General features: G+C 36.9%; 1 protein-coding gene across 2 annotated transcripts in view; it reads left to right on the plus strand.

Moving 5' to 3' along the window:
* Nucleotides 1–6444, plus strand: part of FGFR1OP (FGFR1 oncogene partner) — a 32976-nt gene extending 26532 nt beyond the window's left edge. Inside the window, exons 9-13 of one of the 2 annotated variants that reach the window (XM_015818383.1) lie at nt 99–208; nt 1295–1357; nt 2204–2237; nt 3970–4063; nt 5627–6444. In XM_015818383.1, the coding sequence (XP_015673869.1) occupies nt 99–208; nt 1295–1357; nt 2204–2237; nt 3970–4063; nt 5627–5701 (376 nt within the window). In that variant the 3' untranslated portion in view covers nt 5702–6444. The remainder of the gene's footprint in view (nt 1–98; nt 209–1294; nt 1358–2203; nt 2238–3969; nt 4064–5626) is intronic. The other variant, XM_015818391.1, reaches the window with a different exon arrangement.
* The last annotated feature ends 8397 nt before the right edge of the window (nt 6445–14841 follow it).

Raw genomic sequence — 14841 nt, forward strand, 5'->3', positions numbered from 1 at the left:
GAAATCATTATTCATTTTGTTAGTTGCCATATTTTATTAATAAGTGAATGGTAAAGTAGTTGGAAGATGACTGCTTTTCCCATCCCTTTTTATTAAAGGAAAAACGATTACAACAAAGCAGCAAATGTTGCATCTCTTTCTGATTCATTACCTGTAAAGAGTGGGCTGAATTCTTTGAGTGGAGTACCTCCATTAAAGGAGTCTGACAGTAAGTATTTACATAGCTATCTTGGCTGTACTGGACAGAATGTAATGGGAATTGGCACTCCCATGTCCTAAATTTTGTGGTTAGCTTGTGTTATATGATTAGATGTCTAATCCATTTGTCATTCCTATTGTATAAGGAAAGTGAGAGAATGGGATACACATTGCCTGTGATAGCTAATGCATTGCAAAAATACAGAACTGATAGTTGGCAACAAGATTTAATTGTTTAATTGCTGAACTGAAGTAGCTTTCCTCCAAAAGCTAGGTTAAGTATTAAAATGTACCATTTGTCCTTTAGATGTACCCAAAGACATTAAGAGTGGGTTTTGACTTATGCATTAGAATTCCTTCTTCTTTCGCAGTCCCACTACATACTTCCCTTCCAAAATCAATGTCAGAAAACGCTACATTTACTATATAAGTAACTTGGCAGGGCTCTTCTATGAGTGGAGTAGGGATGGATAGTTTAAACTCAATTGCCAAATCAGTCTTAAGCAAGCAGGTACATACCACCAGTCAGAAGAGATATCCCAACTATCCATTCACACATAAACTCCTTTTCATGTGTCTTTGTACACATAAAATGGCCCTTTTCTAGGCCAGATTTTTCAGATTGCATTCTGCAGATCCTTAGGGTTCCATGAGAAGTTGATGGGATTCTCTGAGAAACTTAAGGAGAAAAAAGTTCACTCAAATGCAGCTCTGTCATTAGTGCTTTGCCTTGATTAAAGGTTCCAGGTTCTATAGCCTGAAAACATTTGAAAAGTCCTCTTGTAGGTTTTCCTTTTCTACTACTACAGCTCTCTGCACCCAAACAGTGCAGGTGGTAAAGAGCAAGCAAAGATCACTGTATCCAATTTGGACAATCCCCTTTGTTTAAAAAGTTTCACAAATCCTTTTGGAAATAGATTTTTTACAAATGTAGAGAAAAGGAAAGTAAAAGATAGATTTCTGTACCCAATGCTAGTCATAATAGCAATCTAGCAACCTAAAATAGGATTTAATATTAATGTTTTCAAACTCTTACTTTAACAGGCTTTATGTAAAGTGCAAACACCATTTTAATCTGACTAATTCTATTTTACAGATGCAAATTCAATTTTGAAAGATGTAAAGATGGTGAATTCTAAACTTGGATCTCTTGAACTGGGCAAGTAGCTTATCTGCAGAAGCAACAGTTAAAATTTGTATATGTAGTTGCAGAATGGTTTTTCTAGGAATTAATATGGTTTGCCTTTACAGGTAGTCCTCAACTTACTACTGTAACGGAGCCTGCTCATTAATGATCTTCATAAAATGGGTCATCATGTGACTGAGTTCATTTTATTATCTTTTTTGAAGTGGTTATTAAGCTGTTAAGTGAATGCTGCAGTTGTTAAGCCAAGCCATTATTTTCTATGGGGCATTTTTGCCGAAAACAGGAAGTAAATTCTGTGTTTTGGCAAAAATGTCATAAATTATAGTCATGTGGGATATTGCAAATGGTTGTAAATGCGGGCCAATGCAATCACGTGGCTGCGGGGGGCAGCCATCAGAACTTCAGAATCGGGTCATAAGTACCTTCTGGGAGTCCACTGCAACTTTGAATGGTTGCTAAGCAACTGGTTATAAGTCAAGGATTACCTGTAAGCAGTATACATTGAACATGTGTTATTCTTAAACTTCACTTTTTTCTCAAAAAATACTTGCATTTTATAATAATATATATTAAAATATTAAATTTATATGCTGCCTGACTCTCAGTGACTGGGCAGTTTACAATTGTTAAAAACATTTGAAAACAAAGAACAATACAAACAAAAAAAAGAACAAAGATGGTAGAAAAAAACCCTGCAGAGCAACAAGGAAACGGTGAAAAGGGGTGTCCATCACCCTCACCCAAACCTGGCCAAAGAGCCATGTCTTCAAGCCCCATTAGCTGTTGATGTTGGTGTCAAATATAGTGAAAGGCACAACTTCAGCTCTTCTAATTCTTTATTTAATTGTTTACAAACAGGAGAGGAAGATGAATATATTGATGATTTTAACAGGTAAGAGAAAAATATTAAAATTCTTAGACTATTAATTTTCAGGAAGATGGATATTTATCTAAGTTTGCTAAAAGGTAGAAATATCCAACAGTATCATACAATGTAAAAGCTGGAAGTGTCCTTGAAGAGCATTTAACCCACTTCCCTAGTACAGAAATCACTCTATAGTATTCACATCCAACCTTGGTTGAAACAGCTCCAGTGAAGGATTGTCCTTACCTCCCAAAGCACCGGTGGCCCAGTTTATCTTGTGATCCACTAGACATCCAGACATTTTTTGATGGTCTCTTTCCACTCTACCTGCTGCCTCCAATCCTACACTTAATTTTCTGATGTTTCCTACCCAAATGTAAAACTTTGTTTCTTGAAATTCATCTTTCTGGATTTTGCCTTTGTTCCAACTTATTAAAGTCCTCCTGAATCTTGATCTTAGACCAGTCCTCTTAATATGACTTAATTTTCTCTCATCTTTGAGTCATATGCAGATTTGATCATCATTTTTATAAATGTTACTTTGCCATAGTAGAAAGTGGGAAAGAAGTCCATAGCTTCAAATGAAAATGAATACTCGCATGAGATAGAATCCGAGATAATGTGTTGAGCAGAGCAAAGCAAAAGTGTAACTTCAGTCAAGGAAGGCATTGGAGTAAGATGTGATATATTCAAAAGAGAAGTGTACATATAAGATAGAATCTCATGTTCCTCAGATGTTGGAAGCTCCTTCCTTTGTAAAGGCAACAGAACAATTCCCCAAATGATTCCACCAAATGCATAGCATCATTCGAGGATAGGTCTATATCGAAGACACTTCCCAGCTTATACTCTACAGTAGAGATATTCTGTTTGTAATTTCACATACTTCTAATTAAGCTTACATTGCTTATATTTTCTTGCCTAGTAATTATCAAAAGTGTTATGTGAAACAGAACCTCTTACTTATCTGGTCCTTCCAGGCCTGCCATGACTGAGTACTTCCAAAGAAAAGAGATCACTTGAGCTAAACTGAATGGGGAAAGAGCTAATTAAAAGAAGCAGCTGGGGGGGAAAGCTTCCTTTTAGAAATCTAAGCTCTTATTTGCTTATGCTATGGAGAGGAATACAAAACAGAGATCGGTTTTTTTTTCAGGAAGACCCAGTGCTCACCCAAATCTCTTCATTGTTATAATTATTTTCTGCAGTAGCACTATTCAATTCACTCTAAAGGGGCTTTGCAGTTTAAAAAGTGGTATTGGAAAATTTGTATACGCCATAGGTTTTATACCTAATATTTTAAATGTTTTGCAAAATAAGTTTGTCTGCTTTTATAAATTCTTTGATATCTGGCAGTTCGCCGTCATTAACTGTAAAGTCAATTAACATTGCATCTACTTAAATGTTTAGATGAGTTCTTAGGAGCAAGCTATTTGTAAATCAGTATCAAATTAGATTTGGTGCCAAGTTATGGACTTTATTTAAACTAGTCTATGTATCATTTTATATGCACAATATGCACAATATTCTATGTAGGAATAAATCCTTTATGTTACATTTCATTGCACAGGTACTAAATAATCATTTCAAAAGAAAGAATAGATGGGAATAAATAGTTTCTTCCCCCCCATATTTATTGTAATGTTATAAATCATGATATATTGTACTGTTTCAATGCAAATTTCAGTGTAGTAATATTTATGTAATATGTTTAAATATTATGAATATTTAATTTCCATATTTTAACTTTTTCTTTTGTTAGCACCAGTCATCGGTCAGAGAAAAGTGAAGTCAGCATTGGTGAAGAAATAGATGATATTTCTATGGAATTAGAAGACTTCATTACTAATGAAAAAGTATGATTTACTTTAACACTCTAATTGGGGTTGATGATATATCTAGTATATAGCAAAATAAACCATTACTGGGAAAGGAATTAATATCACAAATTGTAATGTTTATATTAGTCTAGATATTGCTTTTGATCCAGAACTGTTGCCAAAAAAGTATAATTGAGCTGGCTATAGAGTATCAGCATATCTCAATATGAGATACGTTTTAACACAATATTAATAAAGGTTTGAATAGATTGAGGCAATCATGTGATAAAGAAAAGGGAAGGAAGATGTAATTTTCTAGTTGAGAATATTACCCCAAGATAAGCGAACAAGTCCCATACCTGTTTATGCAGAAATTGCACAAATATTGTTACAAATGTATATGGGCTGTTTGCTTCTGTGTGACTTTTCCCACTAGTGCAAGCAGCACTAAATAATCCGAAACTCAAAGATTAATGTGATGCACAGGTCTAGGATCCTAGCTGATTTTACTTCTTTCAGTCCACAATTTATAAGCAAAAAACAAATCCTCATTTATTATTTTAAATGTAATAACTCAGCTGAGAACACCACCATACATTTTTCATCTTTGATTAGTGTAACTGTTGGCATCAATGGAAAGAGCCAGAGAAGGGAACACAATACATGCATTGTTTTTCACAGTGATCTATACAATTGCAGCTTTTAATAAAGCTCACAAGTAACAAAATGAGGGATAGGGGGAAGGGTGATGAGAACAATGTCCATGAGAGTAGCTCATCTGGATACTCTAAATATATTACATGAAAAGTGAGAACTGCTGCTTTAGAAGAGATGGGAAGGTGTGGAATAAACACAAACTTTAATCATACTTCTTCCATTGACAAAGTAGGAAAAGGCTGCACTGAAAAACCCAGATACATCACTGGGTTAAAAAAACCCCTTCAAATAAATGGATTCCACTGCAGACTTTTAGATGATATGGCCATAAGTGACAGTATTTCATTATGTGATTAACTAAGCCTCAGATTCTGGAATATGATATTTGAAGAGGTTGATGGCCAGATATTCAATATATGCAAGGTGCTGATGAATAGCAATAGCGCTTAGACTTATATACCACTCTATAGTGCTTTACAGCACTCTCTGAGCAGTTTACAATGTCATAATATTGCTCCCAACAATCTGGGTCCTCATTTTATCTACCTCGGGAAGATGGAAGGCTGAGTCAAACTTGAGCCGATAAGGATTGAACTCCTGGCTGTGGGCAGAGTTAGCCTGCAATACTGCATTCTAGCCATTGCACCACCACGGCTCCTAATAGGCATGAGCATTTTAGTTTACTTTATTTCTGGCTTCCAAAACAAAATTAAGCCTAATCTGAAACTTTGAATCAAGGTTGGATTATGCCACATTGTGAACGGGAACTTTTCTTCAATAACAGGCATAGGTTTTGTACTGTATGTTTCCTAAAGTCTCTGAATTGAGTTATGCTGATAGTGCTTTTTTAAAAAAAGGAAAGTAATATATTTAACAGTTATAAAATACACTAGCCTGAATTTTAAGATTAGTTGATTTTTCCCCATTTTTTTTTCTTCCTAGCTTGAAGACCTCACACAAGACTTCACTGTTTCTCAGTTAAGCGTTGAAGCAGATTACCTAGAGGATGTTGCATGAATAGAGAGCAGAAATCTTAAATGGTGGGACTGTCGACCTTTGTAGACTGTATTTTAAGACAATCAATCTTCTGAAATATCCCCTCACAAATTGTGCCTTTTATTTCAAGAGAAAAAAATAAAACAACCCAACAAAGCTGGAGAGGGGGAAGATTTTAAGCTCGCAAAGAATGGAGTTTAATACTGCTAACTAGTTCAACTAAGGTAGAAGTTAGGTCCCAGAGAGACGTCTGTTGCAGGCGACAGACACGCCACCATTTGATTTATAAACATTCGTAAGGGAAGAAATTGATAAAGCATATGAAGAATGGCAGATGTGGTTTAATGTTATGGCAACTATCTAGTTTTTTTTAGCTGAAGAAACTAAGAAAATTCAGCAGAGTTGCTATTTTGTTGACTCAGTTATCAGTTTTCAGTATAATTTATCTTTTAGCTACTGAAGTTATTTTAGTTGACAGGGCATAATTGACAAGATTCTCAAAATGGCAATAGAATACCTAACTTGAGGTATATTACATATTAGTTCTGAATTATGAATCCCTCAGGATTTCTAGCAAGTTGACCTTTTTTGCAGCTTTTGAGTGTTTAGTTCTGTGTGGCCAAGATTGCTAAGTACTTCTGAATATTGCCGCTGAAATATGAGCCTTAACTTTAAACCTATTTTTATATATATATTAAAACATTGTTACCATTTTGTTTTAATTTAATGAAAATTATAAATGATTATTAGCATGTTTTTTTTCTTTGAAACACAGGTGAATGCAAAATAAAAATATTTCCAAAAAACACTTTAAAAGTTTTGTGATAAGAATCCTTTATTTAAAATAATCCTGTTTGTGATCCATGTTTTTTACTGGAGGATATGAACCTAGTTTAGCCTGCTTCTAGGCATCTTAATTTATAAAACTAACTTAAGTAGTCTGAACTTCAGTATATTATATATATATATATGTCATGCTTATGATTAAATGCATATGGAAATACAATGTTTACACATAGGCTTTGTATAAGGGTTTTAATCGACACTCAGCAATACATTACGTATGATATAGTCATATTAAACCTTGACCATTTTCTTCAGCATCTTAGTGCATCTTAATAAAAATTGTCAATTTTCTTTCTAAATAAATTTTTGGGAATTAAAATTATCCCAATTAGTATTAGTAAACTGAAATTGGTTGTGATTTGCAGTTTATTTTTAAGATTGCCTTTCACCAATCTGTTGCTTGTTAGGCCATTAATATCTGTAATTCATATGAATTATACCCAAGCAGTTGAGGAAGGTATCAATAGAAAATGCTGCTTTGGTTTCAGTCTGTGTTCTACTTGTTGAATATGTTTAATAACAAAGTGATTCCTTTCCATACAAGCTGTTGTGGTGGAGACATTGTGAAAATCTAAAATTTGGGGCTCCCTCCCTGAATTTTTAATTATTTCTGGTATGGCACTGTACTTCCCATGTGCTCCAGGCAACATGATGGGAATGAAGTGTCACAGAAGTTGTGATCCAAGCTTCCTAGGGAGTACTAAAGTTGTGTTGTACTACATCAATTCATCTGATAAAATGTCCTATTGAGCTTTGTGGGACATATTTTGAGTACTGTACACAACACAGGATTGCATCTCAGAAATGTAGCTTATTTGGGGCTTAAATGAACTGCCTTGGAAAATGATATCCTGTCATATGCAAAGTGGCCTATTTCTTATCTACTGCACTGGCTTAACGGATTGACAAGATGACAAGATTCTGCAAGAGATAAATTCTGATGACTGATTGGATTTTACAACCAAATAACTAAATGTGAAGATATTTTCAGAACGTATAAAAAGGCAATGTGTCCTGGAAGCCCATTCCTCCTGGAGGAAGTAGGAAATCAATTTTCTGACTACAATAATCATTTTCTAATAGCTATTTCTCATTTTAAGAAAAATAACCAACACTTGATAACATATAGTAGACATTTTTCCATACCAATTATTACTTTATTCTTGTCATAACAAAAAGAAATATGCTAAAGGCACCCAGTTTTTGCAACTTGGATAAGTACTAGGTTAGAAAAGACACTGACAACAAATAAGAAACTGAGCTGTCTTATGCATAAGGAATGAATGTAAGTACCACTGGCTGTTTGTTACACATTGTTGGCTAAGATTATGGGGAAATAATTGAATGTTAATATTTTTCTGCTCCAGCAATTTCATTTTGAAGGACAAGATCCTTTTTTGAGATTCTTTGCTAATGTCAGGTTTTAATCTTCATGACACGAATTCAACTATTCCAGGCTATCTTTTTGCAGTTCTCTCAATTAGCAGGAGTTTCTACAAAGATGTCTGCTAATGCTAGAATTGTAAATAAACCGTGATTAATAGATTATGTACCTGGAGGAAGTTTAAATATACAAAAGAGTCATCTACCTTGATTGTTGTATTTTCACTGAACCTCAGATGATTCACTTTAAAAATATAACATTAGGGGGAAATGTGGCCTTTTCAGATAAGCATAGTGATTATCTGAACTACTATGTTTACAAGAGAAAGGAGGGTCACACAGGTGCTCCTTTCCCTGCTGCAACAGCAGCCCAAAAGGGCTCAGGAAACAAGAACCAGCCAAGGCTGTTGCAGGCCCTGTGCTGGTACATAATTTGGCTCACCTCACTTCTGACAGTTTTAGTGGTGACACTAAGCTCAGGGGCCCAAGGAATGCACATGAATGAATATGAGGCTTCTTCAACTACAGCTTTCTAGATGACTCCATAGACATAACCCTGTGGTTTTCTTGTCAACAATATAGAAGTATTTTGGCATTGCCTCCTTTAAGACTGTTTTCAATTTTATAATCTGACCTAGTCATGTGATTTCCTGGTGGTCTCCAATCCTGATCCTGCTTTGGTTTTTTTAAAATTAGCCAAAGTCAGCTAGCACTGATACCTCTTACAATAAAATGTAATTTTGCTGTTTATGTAATAATTTATTACATACGATCAAACCTTATATTCCTACAAACTATGCCTAGCTGGTTTTGTGTAATGGTAATAGATGTCGTGTGACTATATCAAGGAGCATCTCAAAAGAAAGATTTTGTTTGGGCTTTTTAATCCAGTGCGTTTATAAAGACACTGTGAATTTAGGAAAGTCCTGCTACAACTAAAAGTAAACAATTTGCAACGTAGTCCATGGTTATCCCCGCTGCAAACAGAAATGGAGGAACTGAAAAATAATAGTTGGTGATTGTTAAATATCTTGGCAGCCCTCCAGACTGGGACTCAAAATTATTCTTGCGGAATATCGTTGCCAGTACGGTCTTTGTCTTCCACTTTGACCATCCATCAGGTTCGTACTACCATCCGGGCTGGGTCTACTGCACCATCGTTCTCACGGCAGGCTCGATACGGTAGCAGCACACTTGGGAAGACGGATTTTATAACCGAGTTCCCTCCGAGCTTGCATTTCGACAAAAAGCCGCCGCTGAGCGCTCCGGCCCAAAATGGAAAGGCAGCCTTCAAAACCGCCCGCTATATCCCATTACGGTTGTTTCGCCGTTCCGACGGCCTTTACGCCTGAATGCCAGACACAACGCTAGTAATAAACTGCCTCCCCCAAGCTAGCCTCGTCGGGGGCAGTCGTCGCTTTTCCGCTTCCCTTTGGGTTTGGCTAGAAGCAGGGGTAGGCAACCTTGGCTCTTTTATGACTCGTGGACTTCAACTCCCAGAATTCCTGAGCCAGCCATGGCTGGCTCAGGAATTCTGGGAGTTGAAGTCCACGAGTCATAAAAGAGCCAAGGTTGCCTACCCCTGGGCTAGAGAAAAGCAGTATTCCAATATCTGAGGGGCTGCCACAAAGAGGAGAGGGTCAGTTTATTTTCCAAAGCACCAGAGGGCAAGACAAGAAACAATGGATGGAAACTGATCAAGGAGAGAAGCAACCTGGAATTAAGGAGAAACTTCCTAACAGCGAGGACAATTAACCAGTGGAACAGCTTGCCGTCAGACATTGTGGGTGCTTCATCCCTGGAGGTTTTTAAAAAGAGATTGGACGACCCCTTGTCTGGAATGGTATCTCCTGCTTGAGCAAGGGGCTGGACTAGAAGACCTTCAGGATCCCTTCCAGCTCTATTCTGATTCTGATTTCAGCGCGTTGACATTCCCGCCCTCATTGGACTCAGAACCAAAACTCCTGCTCTCGGGCCTTCCTCAATTGTGGGCGCAAGACGGGGAGAAGCCCCGCCCCCGTCCTTCAGTTTCCCGCTCTATTCCTCCTGCCTCCGCTTTGAAACTGCGGCGCGGCTTAAGTTCGATGCTCTCCTGCCCCCCCCCCCCGAGCGAGCGTTCTAACGGAGGGGTCGACGTAATACGTCACAAAGCTTGCTTTCACTTTCCTTTGGGGAGCTGGAGCGTGGCCTTTTTCGGGATCAAAAAGCTCCGCTAGGAGATTTGGAGGCTGGGCGAGGGGAAAGGAGTGTAAATGTGGGCGGTGGGAGACCTGGGCTTCGCAGGGAAGGCGCTTGTAGGGCTGCGTCCCACAATAACGGGGCGACTTACTGTTATCTAGGTTAACTATTGGGAAAAGGAGGAATACGGAATAGCTCAAGAGAAGGAGAATAACAGTGGCTTAGGTCATAGGTATAACAAAACGAAAGAGGTATTAACGATAGGCACACGATATAGGAGGGACTGAATTGGATTTTGTATAATACTGCCTCGCTGGATTAATTCTCTTCTTCTGCTGAAGCCCATTTATTGAGAAACTCAATTTTGAAATGATTTGCCACAGATTGTTTGGCATTGTTTAAACATCTGTTATTTAAGAAATCCTGTCGTTAATTAACACTTAATATGGCTATGGAGTCATCCAGGTCATGGTTGTCCCAAAGGTGTTTTTTTCAAAAGGCATCTAGACTTTGCTTTTCCTTTGAAGATGTTTCGCTTTTCGTCCATGGTCAGAACTGAAGAAGCCTCTTGGATGAGACGTGAAACATCTTCAAAGGAAAAACAAAGGAAGTCCAGTTGACTTTTGAAAAAGTGCCTTTGGATTGTTAACACTTGTTAAAGATTATTGGATGTTCCTATACTTTTGTTTAAAAAACTGAAAAAACTAAAGATACTTTTAGAGCACCTACAAAACGCATTCATTGGGTAAATTAAGGTCTCTTACCTTGAATAGGAGGTTGAGTTAGAAGACCTGCAAGGTCTTTTCTAACCCTATTATTCTATGTTCTAAATCAGAGAATGTGACTGATGTTATTGTTGGGCTGCAGTTGGAATCTTCAAAAACATGTTCTACAATTGCTCATATTTGATGTAATGGTCATAGGACTGCCAATTTGCTTTTTAGTAATAATGATTGCTTGCAGGCTTGTATAGGAACATACCTGAGATGATGGATATTGTATGTGTGGGTGAGGAATATGGGTAGACAAAAGAACTTGAATATCACCTTGGAAAGACTAAGCTGTGCAGGACATAAAACAGTGGACAATATAAGCATCACAATTTGTAGACAGGCATCCTACTTTCAACCTGACCGTACTCTTTATTTTTCATGAATCACTTGGAACAGGAGGGAATAGAAGATAACAGGCGTTGGGGGTTGTTTAAAATTGGACCATAGATTCAATGTAGCTTATGTTCAGATAGTTGCCTATTTTGGTTTTAACTAAATAGTAAACTGTTAAAAGACAAGCAAGGTGTGAAGGTAGCAACTCTGTACTTCTTCACATTAACTGCATTTTTGTGCAGCAGCTGTATGATTCCAGAATAAAATGTAGCTGTTTTAAGGCCTTGCAAACCGATGCTGCCTTGGCATATTTTAGAGAATTTCTTTATTTTCAGAAGACTGCACAGCCACACTTTTTCCACTTTAAATGAGCATAAAAATACTTACTGCGTCTTTCTAAATTGTAAGACAATATGATAATGAATGTGTTTGTGCGTTTTTAATAAAATCTATTTCCTAAATAATTTTTATATCTACTTTTAGGCAAAAAGCCTTAAGAAAAATGAGAAACCGAAATTTGCACTAAAATGAGTTCATAATCTCTGTATTTTTCCACTTTGTACAGATATTCTATACATAATAAAGTTAAATAATTTTTCTGTAAATAAGCTGTGTCAGGTAAGTGCCTTGATATACTAACACAATAACCCTATTTTGTATCTTGAGTATGTGTGTACAAAATATTTAGAAGTATATTGATCCATAGATTTTAGGAAAAAAGTATCAGAAAGAAGATTTCTTAAGAGATAGTTTTCTCTCAGAATTATATTTTCTGCTTTTATCAGAAACTAATTTATAGTTTTAAGTTATCTAAAGTTAACAAATTGAAGTAGAGGATATTTTAGTTAGATCCTATATATGCTTCAAGAACATCTGTCTGGTATTAGAAATATTTGTAGGAGATGACAAGGCTGAGTCTGAGGGAGGGGGTCAAAGGCATCATAAGTCACAAGTCCCTGCACACCCACAAAAGATCTAAATCCAGCCCATCTTAAATGCTTTCTTATTCCTGCTCATTTCCCTTGACTGTTAGTAGGTTAGATTTTTGTAGAGAGCTTAAGCTTGTACTTATTTGAACTGCCTGAATCTCCTGATTTCACCAGTGTGTGATAATATTAGTAGAAACAAGGCATGTGTAAAAATAAATAAATCCATTTATACCTAGTATTTCTCTAATAGTGAAATGTTCACTGATGAATACAATTACTTTTATAGTCTTATAAAATTATTTATGAAATTATGCTTCTAGGAATTGTCATATGTAACATCTTTTAGATAACTTATGAAAGTTGTAAATAAATAGTCAAGTCGTCTTTGGCAGGGGGCAGTACAAGTAATTTTCAGGTTATAAAGACAATTGGAACTAGAATTGCCATTGGTAAGCAGTGCAGTGATAAAATGATTTTTCCTGTGACTGTGCTGCTCAGGGATGGCAATCCCAGTTGCTGTCATTAAGAGAGCACTGTGTGGGTCATTAAACACGGACCTTACATGACAGTGGCTTCCAACTTCCTGCTCACTTCCCCATTTACTTTCCTACTGGAAAGTCAGCAGGAAACTTTGGAAATTGCACTAGCATGATAGCAGCTTGCTGCAACATTGCAGTTGCAAGCCAGGTGCCCAGCACCCGGATCTCAGACGCTGCGATGGCCGGAACCCTGCAGACCAATTGTAAGTGCCCCTTGTTAAGCACTGTCGCAAGTTTGAACTGTTGACGTGGTTGTAATCCAAACACCACTTGTAATGTGCATGCTGCATTGTGTGTGTATGTGCATTCTGATTACTGAACAGGTGTGCTGAATCTTTTCTACTTGGGAGATTAATAATACTTTTTTTCTCTCTACAATTCTCTGTTCCCAGTCATGCCTACATTAAAAAATTTTCGTGCTATGATGCATATGAGCAAACGGGGATTAAGAAGAACGTGTACTTTGGATGAGATCAAGACAGATGTCTCGTTTTTATATCCCCCTCCGAATGGGGGTTGGGGCTGGATTGTAGTCTTAGCTGCTGCTACTCACTGCTTGCTTGTCAGTGGATTTCATAGCGCTTTTGGTGTTTACATGCTGCCCCTTCTTGACACTTTTAAGTCAAGTAACTCGCAGATAGGTAGGTCATTGTTACATTAAGATTTCCAGCATAGCTTTGATATATTGTACTGCAGTTTTGTTTATAATTATATCTTGTTTAACAAGATAAGCAAGCAACCATTTGTTAAGCAAATGGTTTAAACCACGGGTCCCCAACCTGCGGGCTGTAGCCCGCTACAGGGCCATGGCCTTTTGGCTACAAGGCCGCATAAATGGCTGGCCAGTGCGTGTGTGTGCGTGCATGCACTCACCTCCCATTTATGCTACCACTGCTGCCCTGAGCTTCATTTGGGCGCAAGCAGCTCCGTTTGTGTCATGCAGGTACTAGCAGTCCCGTTTGTATCATGCAGGAGCTAGTGCTGCCCCAAGTGTTGCATGGGTGCTAGTGCGTGTGCTCGCGGCCCGTTTGTGCACGCACATGCATGCATAAAGGTGCCTGCCCCTCCCTTTCGCTCCAGGCTGCCAACCCAAAAAGATTGGGGACCTCTGGTTTAATCTATATGGCAATGCTCTTGAAAACTACAAGAATTAGAGCCATTTACATCAGTGAAACATACAAGTAATTTCATAGTACTATTTTTTATATGTTTAATTAAACATATTTGTCTCTTTAAGCTTGGATTGGATCTATCAGCTACGCTTTCATTATGATTTTTGGCCCTGTTTCTGGAAAACTTTTGGTGAAGTATGGAGCTATAAAAGTGGCGATAATTGGAGATCTAGTGACCATAGGTGGTCTGGTGTGGTCATCCTATAGTCAAAATTTATCAATGCTGTTTTTCACTCATGGAATTATTGTTGGTGTGGGATCAAGTCTGGCCTACACTCCAGGTAACACTTTACATTAAAATAAAATTTTGCCACACATTTCTTCTCTTTTTGAAAACGTATTTTTGCTTTTCTTCTGTGACAGAAAAATAATGTAGACAGCACTTTTTCATGAAAAAATAATAATTGCATTCTTTGTTTTGAAAGGTGTAATTCACAAACAGTACATATATATAACAAGGTATCATATACTTTAATTTCCTAAAATAATTTACAAAGGGTTTGAAATTGTAAAAACTGGAAAAAAAACTACTGTTTAAAAGACTAAAAAAAATATAGAAGCGAATAAGATTTTGCATCTTGTATTTTTTTAGTTGATTGGGCTTTATTTAATTAAAAGCTTGCAGCCTAAACACAGCTTCACATTTTTGCAAATCATTATATAAATAATTTCACTTTACTAAATGTGATATTTTCTCAGAGAGCTATATAGCATCCATTAGGAGGAAAGTGAATATAAAGGAAATACACATTTTAAAAACTGCATCCTATGCAGTATGGAAAGTTAATAAAAGTTCTATTTGTTATTTACAGTGGGAAAACATTTTGCTAGGGCTAGAAAATCATTTCTACCTGGAGATACTCTTTGTATTCCATGAAGAACTGATTATATACTATCTATCATTAGAGAGATGGATTCAGATCGATGCAAATGGAAGTCATCTATAGGATATACATTTTAGCAATTATGGAGTCTAGGAAAGAAAACCCATTAAAACTATTTTCCTAA

Source organism: Protobothrops mucrosquamatus, unplaced genomic scaffold (assembly GCF_001527695.2).
Source record: "Protobothrops mucrosquamatus isolate PMUCROS unplaced genomic scaffold, P.Mucros_1.0 scaffold_135, whole genome shotgun sequence".
NCBI classification, from domain to species: domain Eukaryota; kingdom Metazoa; phylum Chordata; class Lepidosauria; order Squamata; family Viperidae; genus Protobothrops; species Protobothrops mucrosquamatus.